This window comes from Heterodontus francisci, chromosome 5 (genome assembly GCF_036365525.1).
Source record: "Heterodontus francisci isolate sHetFra1 chromosome 5, sHetFra1.hap1, whole genome shotgun sequence".
Classification (NCBI taxonomy): Eukaryota; Metazoa; Chordata; class Chondrichthyes; order Heterodontiformes; family Heterodontidae; genus Heterodontus; species Heterodontus francisci.
Window position 1 is genome coordinate 199,489,778 of NC_090375.1, and position 14,175 is coordinate 199,503,952.

At 43.5% G+C, this 14,175-nt stretch overlaps 1 protein-coding gene across 2 annotated transcripts in view; it reads left to right on the plus strand.

The window, feature by feature from the left end:
* LOC137370239 (immunoglobulin lambda-1 light chain-like) overlaps positions 1-13,221 on the plus strand; it is a 43,203-nt gene extending 29,982 nt beyond the window's left edge. Inside the window, exons 3-6 of one of the 2 annotated variants that reach the window (XM_068032612.1) lie at positions 1,173-1,225; positions 4,271-4,585; positions 5,827-5,892; positions 12,664-13,221. In XM_068032612.1, coding sequence (XP_067888713.1) covers positions 1,173-1,225; positions 4,271-4,585; positions 5,827-5,892; positions 12,664-12,797 — 568 coding nt within the window. In that variant the 3' untranslated portion in view covers positions 12,798-13,221. Of the gene's footprint in view, positions 1-1,172; positions 1,226-4,270; positions 4,586-5,799; positions 5,893-12,663 lie in introns of both variants that reach the window. The other variant, XM_068032611.1, reaches the window with a different exon arrangement.
* The last annotated feature ends 954 nt before the right edge of the window (positions 13,222-14,175 follow it).

Here is a 14,175-nt window from a genome sequence, read left to right on the forward strand (position 1 = left end):
TCAGCCCAACCGTAACCCTCAGCCTAACTCTAACCCTACCCCTCAGTTTAACCCCAAACTCTCAGTCTAACCCTAACTCTAAATCTAACCCTCAGCCTAACCGTAACCCTCAGCCTATCTCTAACCCTACCCCTCAGCTTAACCCTAACTCTCAGTCTAACCCTACTTCTCAGCCTTAGCCTAACCCGACTTCTCAGCCTAGCCCTAACCCTCAGCCTAACCCTAACCCTATCCCTCAGCCGAACTCTAACTTTACCTCTCAGCCTAACCCTATCCCTCACACTCACCTTAACCCTAAGTGTACCAGGTGGTGGGAAGAGTGCAGCACAAGTCAGTCAGTCGGTGCAATATTGGAGTTGGTGCAACATTGAGAGTGGGAAAACACAAGTCCTCAGCAATTTGATCGGTAAAGTGTGAAACGGGTAACTTTGCACGGAGATCGCCGGGATGAAATCATGAGGTGTTTTATGTTAATAGATTGCTGTGAAATTCTTATGCTGGTTACTTTAATTGATATTTGAGTGAGGCCGGGTCAGACGCAGCTTGATGGCCGGCACAGACACGATGGGCCGAAGGGCCTGTTATAGAGTCATAGAAACAGTTTATGTGCTGTATAACTCTATGACTCTCTATGACAGTGAGTTCAAGGAGACCCGGCTCTGGGTGAGTCCGGACTGACTGTAGCACTAAAGCCAGATCCGGTGAAATGGAGAAAATGTTTGTCAGTAACTGACCTGTGGTTTCAGCTGAACCGTGTAATGAGCTAACACCTGGAAACTGATCTGGCGATTCAGCAGAGTGGGTGGTGGGTTATTGTTAGGCAGTGTAACACGGTGCTACAACAGGTGCTGCAGCGAAGATCTTCGGCACTGGAACTAAACTCTTTGTCACAGGTAAGGATTTGGTTTGAGGAGCGATGTGAATTACAGTAACTAAACTCGGTGTGCTGTGTAACCGGGTTACTAGTGATGGTAGGTAGTGCAAGGGCTAGAACAGCGTGCGGATCTCTGGAGAATTCGGCACTGTGACTAACCTGGTTGTCAGAGGAGCGGGCGATAGTTTTTGGTCACTGCAGTTTGAATGAAGCAGAGCCTCTGGGGACAGCGGGGAGAAGCCATGGCTTCGGGCCGTGCCTGGCCCGGTTATTGTATAGTGATATAGCACAGTGCCACCACTGGTGCTTGGATAAAGATATTCGGCTCTGGGACTCGGCTCATTGTTTCGGGTAAGCTTTGTGTGAGTGAGGCGACGTGTTTAAGTAGAAGGCTCAGAGAAATGTATTTAAATAAATATCACCTGGTGTTTGGGGCAGTCTGTCCAATATTCCCTGTAACTTCGGGTGGCCACTGTAGCAGTCTATCGTGCCAGCTGCCCAGACAGAAATAGTCCACGGTACTGGCACCAAAACCCCTTGTTCCACTCAGTGTTTTAAGACTCAGGACACGGAGGGCTGCGGGGTTTTCGTACAGTGTTATGTCACTGTGGGAGGGGAAAAGATTTTCGGGACTGGGACTAAACTGATAGTTACAGGTAAGTTAATATTCCACTTAATGCAACGCTCCAGTAACAGCTAGGGAGAGATACGGTAATATATTATAGGACAGCGAGACCGGTATAGAGTTCAGGACATGGAGGTCTTCGGGGCTTGGTAGCGTTACTGACTACAGCATTCTAACAGAGTGAGAAGTGTTGACTGGATGATCCCGAGCACCTCAAGCTGCCAGTATTGAAACAGGTCACCCTGTAACACCTAGAGATGTATAATGGGGCATTGTGACCATAATTTATTGCCCCTGGTTATTGACACCAAGGTCTATGTGTTAGAGACATGCCGCGGGTCAGGGTTTGAAACCGTATGTTTGAAATGTACCGCGCTAATCTGGTTCTGGGACTCAAGTCGTGTTTACAAGACTTTCCGATTATTACAGTAAGTCTGAGAAATCTGTAATGCTTATTGAGGGAAAACATCCGAAAGTCAGTTATACAATGCAATAATAGTTTATAGAAGCAGTGGTAGGTCGCAGGGGCAGTAATAGTTAACAGAGGCAGTATCACCGCTGTTTCCAACTGAGATATTGAACAGAACTGTGTCGCTGTGGTTAATGCACGTATGCAGTTCGGCGATGGGACCAAACTCATTGTAACATGTAAGTCTGATATCTTTGTCCATACCAGTCCGTGTTCAGGTGTCTCCCAGCGGCCATGTGCCCGGCGGCTATTGCAAAGCGAAGTACAGATTCTGTTTTTGGCATTGGGGCTAGGCTGGTGGGAGCCGCTGAGTCTTCAGATCCGCCACTTAACAACACATAGGGAGAGGAGTACACATTCTGCCTCTGTGTAGCATGAAAGGCAGCATTTAGCATAGTCCTGGTGGCGATTAGTTGCTTTAATTCGTTGGGAATGGCAAGTGGCGAAACCGGGAACTCTTACCGTAACACTAAGGAAACCAGTTAGAGTTCAGATTTAGCTCTGTGCTTTCCCACATTGAGAATCGCGGCTCCGGGCGAGGTGGTAGTGAATTAGTGATGTTACATTCCTTACAAATCCTGGACATCCCTAGTGGAAATATCGAGAGCCTCAGATATCCTGGAAGAGCATTACAAACAAGAACTGAGGTCCCAAGCGGTTTAGAATTTGTCTAAATCTGCAGTTGAGGGAGTAGTCACTGACTACTGATGTTGTGTAAATAGACTGTAAGAGTAACTGGTAGCCCGGGTTGCGGGAAGCCCGCGGGGAGAGAGGCGGCCTGCCCGGCCGGCCGCGCCCGGGTGGCCCCGGAGAGGCGAGACCAGCAGCGGGATCCGAGCGCCCCCGCCGGCGGGGACTGCGGGATGTTCATTGCAGAGCAATCTAACTAAAGAAATCCCGAGATCTACTTCGTGGTCGGTTTCAATATTAGAGCAGGTAGATTATTTTTTTGTAGTTACTGATTATTTATCGACCATTTACTGTTTGAATTAAACTACTGCTGGTTTCAGTAAAGCTACCCCGATCCCTAACAGAAAAGAAACTGGTGACATTGTATTTCTCACACACTTTAGAAAGAATATCCCAGGGAATTAGAGAGGCACGTGTAGAATCTTAGAATGATAAACACACATGGCGGCCATTCGACCTGTCCTACCTGTGCCAGCTCTTTGGTAGAGCTATCCAATTAGTCCCGCTCTTTCTGCTCTTTTCCTAAAGCCCTGTCCATTTCTCCTTTTCAAATATACATTCAATCCCCTTTTGAATCTTCTTCCACCACTCCCACCTCCCCTCCCGCTTTTCCAGCAGTGCATTCCAGATCACAACAACTGGGTAATATTTTTTTTACACGTGTGACCTCTAGTTCTTTTGCCAATCACCTTAGATCCGTGTCTGGGAACTGTTTCCCTTCATTTACTCTATCAAAAACATTCATAATTTAAAATTGTGACATTTAGCTTATTTTACCTCTCCTCGTTCTTCCTCAAGAAAAAAGAATCACTTCACACTTCACTCTGTTAAATTTCACCTGCCATGTGTGTGTCCATTTTCCCAGTCTGTCTATGGCTCCCTGAAGTCTGTTACTATTCTCCTCACTATTTACTGTAGACGATTTCTCCTTATTTACTGGAAAAAAAAACCCTTCTGATTTTGGAACGCCTCTATTAAATCTCCCCTTAAACTTCTCTGCTGAAATGAAAACAATCCCAGCTTCTCCAGTCTCTCCACATGCCTGAAGTCCCTCAGAAATTGGTAATTTGTAATCGGATGGACCTGCAGTTTGACCTCAGCTCAATTTAACCTACTCACATTAAGGGCGAAACTCTTCATATTCCCGGTCAGAGCGCCTTCTCCCCTCCTCTCCTCTCCATTTCCTCCTCTTGCCTCTTATTCTTCCATCTCCCCTCTCCTGTTCTCTCCCCTCCCCTCTCCTCTCTCCTGTTCCCCTGTCCTCCCCACTCCCATCCTCGCCTCCCGTCCCATTCCTCTTCTATCCCCATCCCCGCCTTTCGTCTCCCTCTCTCCTTCCCTCTCCTCTTCCTTGTCCCATCCCCTCTCCCCACCACCCCTCACCACCCCCCCCCCCCCCCCACCCCCCGACCTCACCCACCTCTCCTCGCTCACTTTTGCTTTGAAGTTTGCCAAGGAACTCATCAGGGATTTGAACAAAACGCCAAATATATGTCTAATCTGCAAGTAAGCACACAGATTGAGGAACCATTTCTCTTTCAGTAAATCTACAGATTTATATGTGTCATTAGCGGATATGTTTACAAAAAGATCTTGTTTTTTTTACAACCAGACAAACCACCCAAAAAACCATCAATTCGCCTGTTCCCTCCGAATGCCCAGGAACTGGAAGACAAGAGCAAAGCCCAAGTAGTCTGTCTACTGACTGGATTCTTCCCCGAAGTTATCAAGGTTAACTGGGAAATCGCGGGAAAGAAGCCACCTGATGAGAAAGTGTTCACAGACTCGGTGGTGAAAGCGGAGGACGGGAGTTACTCGGTGATCAGCCGCCTGGAAATCTCCAAGTTAGAGTGGGGGGATGACGACATCTACTGCGCACCGGAGCACGAATCAAACCCAAGCAAACAACTGATTAACTCCAAACTGGGTACTGTCCTCACTGACTCTCATTGTCGAATCTTAGTCTAAAATATATTTCGATCAAAAAACCAAAAACTATTATACGAGGATTCAGGAATAACTAATTTCGTATAAATCCCATCTTATTAATCAGCTCTCCCACAAACTTCTGAATTTAGACTTGGAGCCTTTCAAAACTTTTACATGGCCTTCTTAAAAAATAGTTTTATTTTAAAACTGGCACGCAGTCTATACCCCTGTTGCAGAAAGGGATTGTAGAATTATATCGTTTTATTTATTACAGAACAGGTTCTATCCGATTAAAGTCCGCTCCACCCGTCTTCCCGCTCCTATCCATCAGATCCGCTCGCTCGGTCCGTCACCTAACTCGGTGTCCCCTAAACAAATCAATTGTTGCTATTGCGAACGGAATCTAGCAATTCTTTATTCAGATTCTGTTACAGAACTAAGAACACGCTCTCTATCTGAAGCCGCTTAATATAAATGTTGTTGTAACAACGGCGTACTTTGGGCAATTTGTGACATCGAATGTACAAACATGTTGTAAATGTGACTTTTGTTCAAATACTGCAACCCGACCCGTGTCCAATAGTATAAATGACTGTTTCACCTGAGAAATCTCACACTTGAGATTAATAACTATCGGTTTTTACCAGAGCAGAAAATCGTAAACTCTTGAATTCCCGCAAGGTTCTCCCGATCGTCCGCGTAACTTCCGCGGAAGATCCGCTGCAACTCCGGGGAAAACGGTGTAAAACCGGAACCGGTTCCATTCAACACCAAAGGAGAAAACGGGTTCCTGAATTTCTCTCGGTGAATGTGGTTTATGCACCAAACGTATAAAAATGCGAAGGGTAAACGGGGACAACATTATCACAGTTGAGTTCAAAGTACCCGATATAGAAGGGCTGAACCGTGTGTAGGTTCAGGGACTGACAACTGAAGTATTTATTCAGGGAAGAGGGAATGGGTTACAGCCAAGGGCCTAACAGCAGAAAATTATTATCTTAACACGCTTTAAGCTCCTTACCGAACAGAACTTCCCTGTCTATGAGATTCCGAGCTCCACCACACATCCTTCATTTACTGAAATTCATTGAAGGCATACTCCAAATGCACAGACTGTAAAATTCTGTTTTACTCGCCCCCACAAGCTTCTACAATGCTGAATTTTCGGATTGTTTCTAAATTATGTTTCTATCTTTCTTTCCTCGACTGTAGCTACTGTCAAAATCGATACTACCGCAGCTCCCACGTGCCCGCCCGACGATACAGAGAGCACAGATGGAAGTGATTCCCCAATAAGTGCAACAGGTAAACAATCCGCGCTGCCAGCCTAAGGCACGGGCACACGGGCACTGCTTTTGCAGCAACTAATCCATGGCGCAAACCGTGAAACTGGACTCCGTAAATCTGACAATCTGTGGTCGGCACCTGAAAAATGTCCAGGAAAACTGCCACATTGTTAGAAAACCTCACCTGGTCCAGTAACGCCCTTCAGGGAAGGGAACCTGCTGTCCTTACCCGGTCTTGCCTATACGAACACCAGGCCACTCTAACGGGTTAAATGCCCATGGAAGTGGTCCAGTGAGAGATTCACAAGTGACAAAAATAATAAGTTGGAAAAGCCGATTTTAAGGCGATGAGAATAGAACTAAAGAAAAGAAACTGGAAATTTTTATTGGCAAAAGAAGAATTGGAAAAGCGGTGAGAAACATTTAAAATAGTGAACCACAGAGTCCAGGAGAAATATATCCCACCAAAAAGCAAAAACAAACCAGACAGTAAGCTTTCTCAGATAGTGCTGGAAACACTCAGCGGGTCAGGCAGCATCTGTGGAGAGAGAAAGAGTTAACGGTTCGGGTCAGTGACCCTTTCATCAGAACTCCACAGATTCTGCCCGACTTGCTGAATATTTCCAGCACTTTCTATTTTTATTTTAGAGTTCCAGCATCTGCAATATTTTGCTTTTATTATAGTGAGCTTTATGGGTATAGAGGACAAAAGCAAGGGGTTATATTAAACTTGTATAGAGTCCAGCCTCAACTAGAGTATTGTGTCCAGTTTTGGGCACAGCACCTTAGGAAAGATGTGACGGTATTGAAGAGAGTACAGAAAAGGTCACAAAAATGGTTCCAGGGATGAGGAACTTCAGTTACGTGGATAGATTTGAGAAGTTGGGACTGTTTTCCTTGGAGAAGAGAAGGTTGAAAGGAGATTTGATAGAGGTATTCAAAATCATGAGGGGACTGGGCAGAGTAGATAGGGAGAAACTGTGTCCATTGGCGGAGGGATCAAAAACCAGAGAGCACAACTTTAAGGTACACACACAAACAAACGTACATAGAACATACAACTACGATCAGGAGTAGGCCATTCAGCCCCTCGATCCTTCTCCATCATTCCATAAGATCACAGCTGATCAGTTTGTGGAGTCAACTCCACTTTCCTGCTTACCCCAATAACCTTTGACTCCCTTGTTTGTCAAAATCTGTCTACCTCTGCCTTAAAAACATTCAATGACTCTGCTTCCACCGCTCTCCAAGCAAGAGAGTTCCACAGACTCACGACCCTCTGAAAGAGAAACATTTCTCCTCATCTCTGTCCTACATGGGAGACCCCTTATTTTTAAACTGTGCCCCCGAGTTTTAGTCTCTCCCACAAGGGGAAACATCCTTTCCACATCCACCCTGTTACGTCCCCTCAGGATCTTATATCTTTCAATAAGATCACCTCTCATCCTTCTAACCCCCAATGAATGCAGGCCCAACCTGTCCAACCTGTCCTAAGACAACCCTCGCATCCCAGGAATCAGTTGAGTGAATTTTCTCTGAACTGCTTCCAATGCAATTATATTCTTTCCTAAATAAGGGGAGTAGAACTGTATACAATACTCTAGATGTGGTCTCACCTATGCCCTGTACAATTGTAGCAAAACATCTCTACATTTATATTCCATTCCCCTTGCAATAAACGAAGCATTGCATTTTCCTTCTTAATCACTTGCTGAACCTGTATACTAACTTTTGTGGTTCGTGTACTAGGACACCCAGATCTCCCTGCATCGCAGAGTTCTGCAATCTCTCTCCATTTAACTAAGATGTTGTTTTTCTATTCTTCTGGGCAAAGTGGGCAAGTTCACACTTTCCCACATGATACTCCATCTACCAAATCTTTGCCCACTCACTTAACTTATCAATATCCTTTTGCAGACTCCTTATGTCCTCTTCACAACTTACTCTCCTACCTATCTTTGTGTCATCAGCAAATGTAGCAACCTTACATTCTGTCCCTTCATCTAATTCATTGATCTAGTTTGTAAATAGTTGAGACCCCAGCACTGATCCCTGTGGCACTCCACTAGTTACAGCCTGCCAACTCTAAAATGACCCATTTATGCCTACTCTCTGTTTCCTGTTAGCTAACCAATCCTCTATCCATGCTAATATGTTACCCCCTACACCATGGGCTCTTATTTTGTTTTGCAACCTTTGATGCGGCACCTGTCAAATGCCTTCTGGAAATGCAAGTACACCGCATCCACAGGGTCTCCTTTATCAATGTTGCTTGTTACTTCTTCAAAGAGCTCTAATAAATTAGTCAAACATGATTTCCCTTTCACAAAACCATGTTGACTCTGCCTGATTGCATTGAGATTTTCTAATTGCCCTGCTATAACCACCTTAATAATAGATTCCAGCATTTTCCCTGTGACAGATGATTTGCTAACTTGCCTGTAGTTTCCTGTTCTCTGTCTTCCTCCTTTCATGAATAACGGAGTGACATTCACTATTTTCCAAGCAGATGGGGCCTTTCCAGAATCTGAGGAATTTTGGAAAATTTAAAAAAAAATGTATTCACTAGCTCAGCAGCTACTTCTTTTAAGACCCGAGGATGAAGTCTATCAGGACCTGGGACTTGTCAGCTTTAATTCTAATAATTTTTCTCCATACCCTTTCCCTGGTGATATCATTGTTTTAAGTTCCTCCCTCTCTTTCAACTCTTGAATCGCAATTATTTCTGATGGGATGTTATTTGTGTCCTCTACAGTGAAGACAGATACAAAAAATCTGTTCAGTTCCTCTGCCATTTCCTTATTTTCCATTATTAATTCCCCAGACTCACTTTCTAGAGGACCAACACTTATTTTACCTACTCTTTTCCTTTTTAAATACCTGTAGAAACTCTTACTATCAATTTTTATATTTCTAGCTAGCTTTCTCTCATACTCTAATTTCTCTCATTATTATTTTAGTCATTCTTTGCCTTTTTTAATATTCTATCCAGTCTTCCTACCTGCCACTACTCTTCACTGAATTGTATGCTTTTTCTTTCAATTTGATCCTATCTTTAAATTTCTTAGTTAGCCATGGATGGTGCATCCTTCCCCTAGAGTCCTTTTTCTCACTGCAATGTATCTTTGCTGAGTGTTATGACAAATCTCCTTAAATGCCTTCCACTGCATCTCTACTGACCTATCCTTTAATCTACTTTACCAATTTAGCTAGCTCTGTCTTCAAGCCCTCATAATTACCCTTATTTAAGTTTAAAATGCTAGTCTTAGAACCACTCTTCTCACTCACAAACTGAACACGAAATTCACTCATGCTGTGATCACTGCTACCTAATGGCATCTTTACTATGAGGTTATTAATTCACCCTGTCTCATCACACATTACCAGATCTAGAATAGCCTGCTCTCTGGTTGGTCTAGAATGTGCTGCTGTAAGGAACTGTCCCAAAAACACTCCATGAACTCATCTTCCAGGCTACCTTTGCCAATCTGATTCATCCAATCTATCTGTAAATTAAATTCACCCATGATTATTGCCGTACCTTTCTCACAAGCCCCCCATTATTTTCTTTCTTTATACCCCATCCTACAATGTGGTTACAATTAGGGAACCTATAAACTATTCCCACAAGTGACTTCCTATTTTTACTATTTTTTATCTTTACTGAAATTGATTTTACATCTTGATTTTTAGAACGAAGGTAAGTTCTTTCTATTGTAATAATGCCATCCTTAATTAACAGAGTTACCCCCTCCACATTTTCCTAGTTTCCTGTCCTTTCAAAATGTCATGTACTCTTGAATATTCAGGTCCCAGCCTTTGTCATCTTGCAGCCATATCTCTGTAATGGCTATCAGATCATACATATTTATTTCTATTTAAGCTTATCAATTCATTTGTCATGTTGTGAATGCTATGTGCATTCAAATACAGAGCCTTTCGTTCTGTCTTTTTATTATTTATGCAACCTCTAGCCTTAGCTACTTTCGCACTCTTAATATTGTGCATTCTGTCCCTTCCTGCCACGCTCTGATTATTATTTTCCTTATTGCTACCCTGCTCTCTGGCCTTGCCCTCTCTCTTTAATTTAACATATTTTCTCTCACTGTATCCCTCGCCCTCCCAATATTTAGTTTAAATCCCTCTCTACCACTCTAGTTATATGATTCACCAGAACCCTGGTCCCAGCATGGTTCAGGTGAAGACCATCCCAAAGTCCCACTTTCCCTAATACTGGAGCCAGTGCCCAATGAATCGAAACCCATTTCTCCAACACCAATCTTTGAGCCACACATTTAACTCTCTAATCTTTTTTACTGGACACAAATTCGCTAGTGGCTCAGGTAATAATCCAGAGATTATTACCTTTGAGTTTCTTCTTTTTATTTAGCTCCTAGCTGCTCATACTCCCTATGCAGAACCTCTGTTCTAGTCCTATCTACGTCGTTGGTATCCACGTGGTCCACAACAACTGGATCCTCCCCCTCCCACTGCAAGTTCCTCTCCAGCCCAGAACAGATGTCCCAAACCCTGGCATCAGGCAGGCAACATAGCCTTCTGGACTCTCGCTCTTGGCCGCAGAGAACTGTGTTTATCCCTCTGACTATATTATCTCCTACTACCACTACATTTCTGTTTACTCTCTGTGCTTGAATGGCTTCCTGTACCACAGTGCCATGGTCAGTTTGCTCATCCGCCCTGCAGCCCCTGCTCTCAAGCTGAAAGAACCTCAAATCTGTTGGACAATTGCAAGGGCTGAGACTCCTCCACTTCTGCCTTCCCGATCCCATTCCTGCCTCACTCACAGTCACACCCTCCTGTCCCTGACCACTGACCAAATCAGACGACCCTATACTAAGGGCTGTGATTGCCTTCTGGAACAAAGTGTCAAGGTAACTTACCCCAACCCTGATGCATGGCAGTGTCTGTAGTTCGGCCTCCAGCTCACTGGCGCTGGAGCCATTGTTGTTCAGTATTTACATAAATAATTTGGACTGTGGAATTGGAAGAACAATTTCAAAATTTGCATACACCAAATTAGTGAGAATATAGTTAGTACAGAAGAGGACTGTAAATTACAGGAAGACATTAATAAACTTGCAGAACGAGCATGTATTTGGCAAATAAACTTCCATATAGATAATTGTGAGGTGTTACATTTTGGTAGGAAGAATAAGGCGACTACATAATCCTTGGAAGTAGGTGTCTAAATGGGGTAAAGGAACATAATGGTCTGGGGGTACAGATACAAAACCACTAAAAGCATGGACACAGGTTAATTAGGCCATAAAAAGCAAAGCACCGGGTTTCTTTTCTGGAGGGCTATAAGTGAATAGGAAAGAAGTTATGGTAAACTTGTATAGAAACTTGATTAGACCACACTTGGAGTACTGTGCATATTTCTGGTCTCCAAATTATAAAAAGAGAAGCAAAAATGATCTACTAGGATGATACCAGAACTGAGAGGTTATACCTATCAGAGAAGATTGAACAGACTAGAGAACTTTGCTCTAGAAAAGAGAAGGCTGAGGAATGACGTGATACAGGTCTTTAAGATTATGAAGGGAATTGATCGGTAGACGCAGAGAAGATGTTTCCACTTGCAGGGAATGAGGGGTAGGCTATTTAAGACTGAGATGAGGAGGAATTTCTTCACTCAGAGGGTGATGAATCTTTGAAATTCTGTACTCCAGAGGGCTGTGGAAGATCAATCATTGAGCATATTCAAGCCAGACATCGATAGATTTCTGGATACTAATGACATCAAGGGATATGGAGCTAACGCGGGAAAGTGGTGTTGAGGTAGATGTTCAGCCATGATCTAATTGAATGGCAGAGCAGGCTCGATGGGCAGAATGGTCTAGTCCTGCTTCTGTGTTCCTGTTGGAAGAGCAAAATTAAAGATCATAAATTTAAGATAGTCACTAATAAATCCTATAGGGAATTCAAGAGAAAATTCTTTACCCAGACAGTGGTTAGAATGTAAAATTCATTTCCACAAGGAGTAGTTGAGGCGACTAGCATAGATACAGCTCAAGGGAATCTAGATACACACATGAGGAATAAATGAATAAAAGGACATGTTGATGGGATGAGATGAAGAGGAGTGGGAGGAGGCTCATGTCGAGCACAAATACCGACATGGATCTCTTGGACTGAATAGTCTGTTTCTGTGATGTAAGTAATATGTAAGTACTTAGAAACCTCAGCACCATCTTGGGGAGCTCGGAATGGGCAATAACCCAACAATGCTTCTACTCATTGCATCTGTGACGAGAAAAGGCAGGTTAATGTTTGAGATCAAACTGGGCTGCCTCCCAACATAAATCGATTTTCCTCTTTACAGGTGAGAATCACCTGCTGTGCAATTCCATATTTTATGTTTTATTCCTTTTTATGCGAGTTTGTTCCCTCCCTTGAAGTAAACTAGAAAAGCTGGACAGGATCATTAGTTCAGGAATTCTAAAGTAGTTTGTCCCCAGGATTTCAAAATTGAAATGCTAAGAAGGCCACTTATGAACTAATAGTCCGTCTTAAATATAGGGTTACTGACAAACCGGTGTTAATTACAATTACAGACAGTGGAGTGTTAACATGATTACTATCGGAACTTTGTGAAATCTTTCCGATTCATGTTTTGCACCAGGGTTGTTTTACAAGCGGTGTTTGTTTGCACCATTGCTTTCTCGAATGACCCTTTTTCCCACTCAGCATATCCCCAATATTTACAAGCCGCAATGCGCGTTAATGACGAGAAGCTGATGTCTTTGTGTTTCTTCCTTTTTCCCAGTGCCGTCTTTGAGTTCGCTCCATGTGACTACCTTTACATACACACTGCTGTTGCTGAAGAGTGTGCTCTACTGCGGGATTATCTCATTCATCGTTTACAAAGTGGAGTACCGTGACGTGAAGAAGCCAACTTAACGGGTATCAATAAACCCATGTTTAATATTTTTTGTAACGGATCTCTATTTGGCGTAAACCTTTTGGTCCGTTTTGCTGTTTATATTGAGAGATTATATTTTGTGTTGTCCGTTTGCCGAGAACTGACAACTGCTGTGTAAACATGTCCGGGGAGGATTTTATTTCCAGGCTTGTGTTTGTGGAGAATGATCAGAGCTGAAGTGTACCTTCAGATGATTAACTCTCGTATTCATCAAATATATGTGATATTTTTGTAGAGGGCTCTGTTGATTTTTAAGCGGGTTTGTTACTATCCATTCCAATGGTGTGCTTTGTGAAACATTTTCTACAGTTAAATTGCTGTCTTTGTTATATTTCTTTTGTTATTTCTTTTACATTTATCGTTCTGCAAATCTGACAATAATAAAAATATCTTTCAATCTCATTTGATATAGTTTTGTGCTTTTCTGTCTGCGGGGCAATGAGTGCCCATTTGTTTATGGATCTCTGAAAGACCGCGGTTTAAAAAGTGAAACAAAACCAACAGGCTCACAATGTTCTACCCAGTCTCAGCTCACTCAACCTAAACCATTAAAATCTAATGTTAAGAAAATCATATCTGAGATTTTATCCGATGTGGTTACTGAAGTGTAGTGGCCAAGCTACTCGCCTAGTAATCCAGAGACCTAGACTAAGAATCGAGGAATACAAAAAAAGGCAATAAAATCAATAAAAAGTGAGCGTGAAGCTGTGAGATTGTTGTAAAAACGCAACCGTTTCATTAATGTCTCTTCAGGGAAGTAAACCTGCTGTGCTTACCCGTTCTGGGCCTACATGTGAGTCTAGTCCCACACCAACCTGGCTGACTCTTAACTGCCTCCTGGAAGTGGGTCCAGGAATTCTATCAAAACACTTCTCGCGGTTCAAGAAGGTCCACCACCGTCTCCTCGGTGCAACTAGGGACGGGCAATAAATGCCGGCTTTGCCAGCGATGCCCATTTGAAATGAATCATATTGTATCTGTAGACCCAATTTACACACAATAAGCCCCAGGTGAGGAGCCAGATAATCGGCTTCTGGTGTTTCAGGAAGCAGTGTCGGCCAGGATACCTGAAGAACTGCCTGCTCTTCAAATAGTGTTCTGGGATTTTTAAACCCAGCTGAGAGGACAACTGGGGCCTCGGCTGAAAATCTCATCCTAAAAAAGGATCTCCAACAGTGCAGCACTCCTTCAGTACTGACCCTCCGACAGTGCAGCGCCTCCTCAGTACTGACCCTCCAACAGTGCAGCACTCCCTCATATACTGCCCCTCAGACAGTGCAGCATTCCCTTATGTACTGTCCCTCAGCGTGGCACTCCCTCAGTATTGACCCTCCGACAGTGCAGCACTCCCTCATG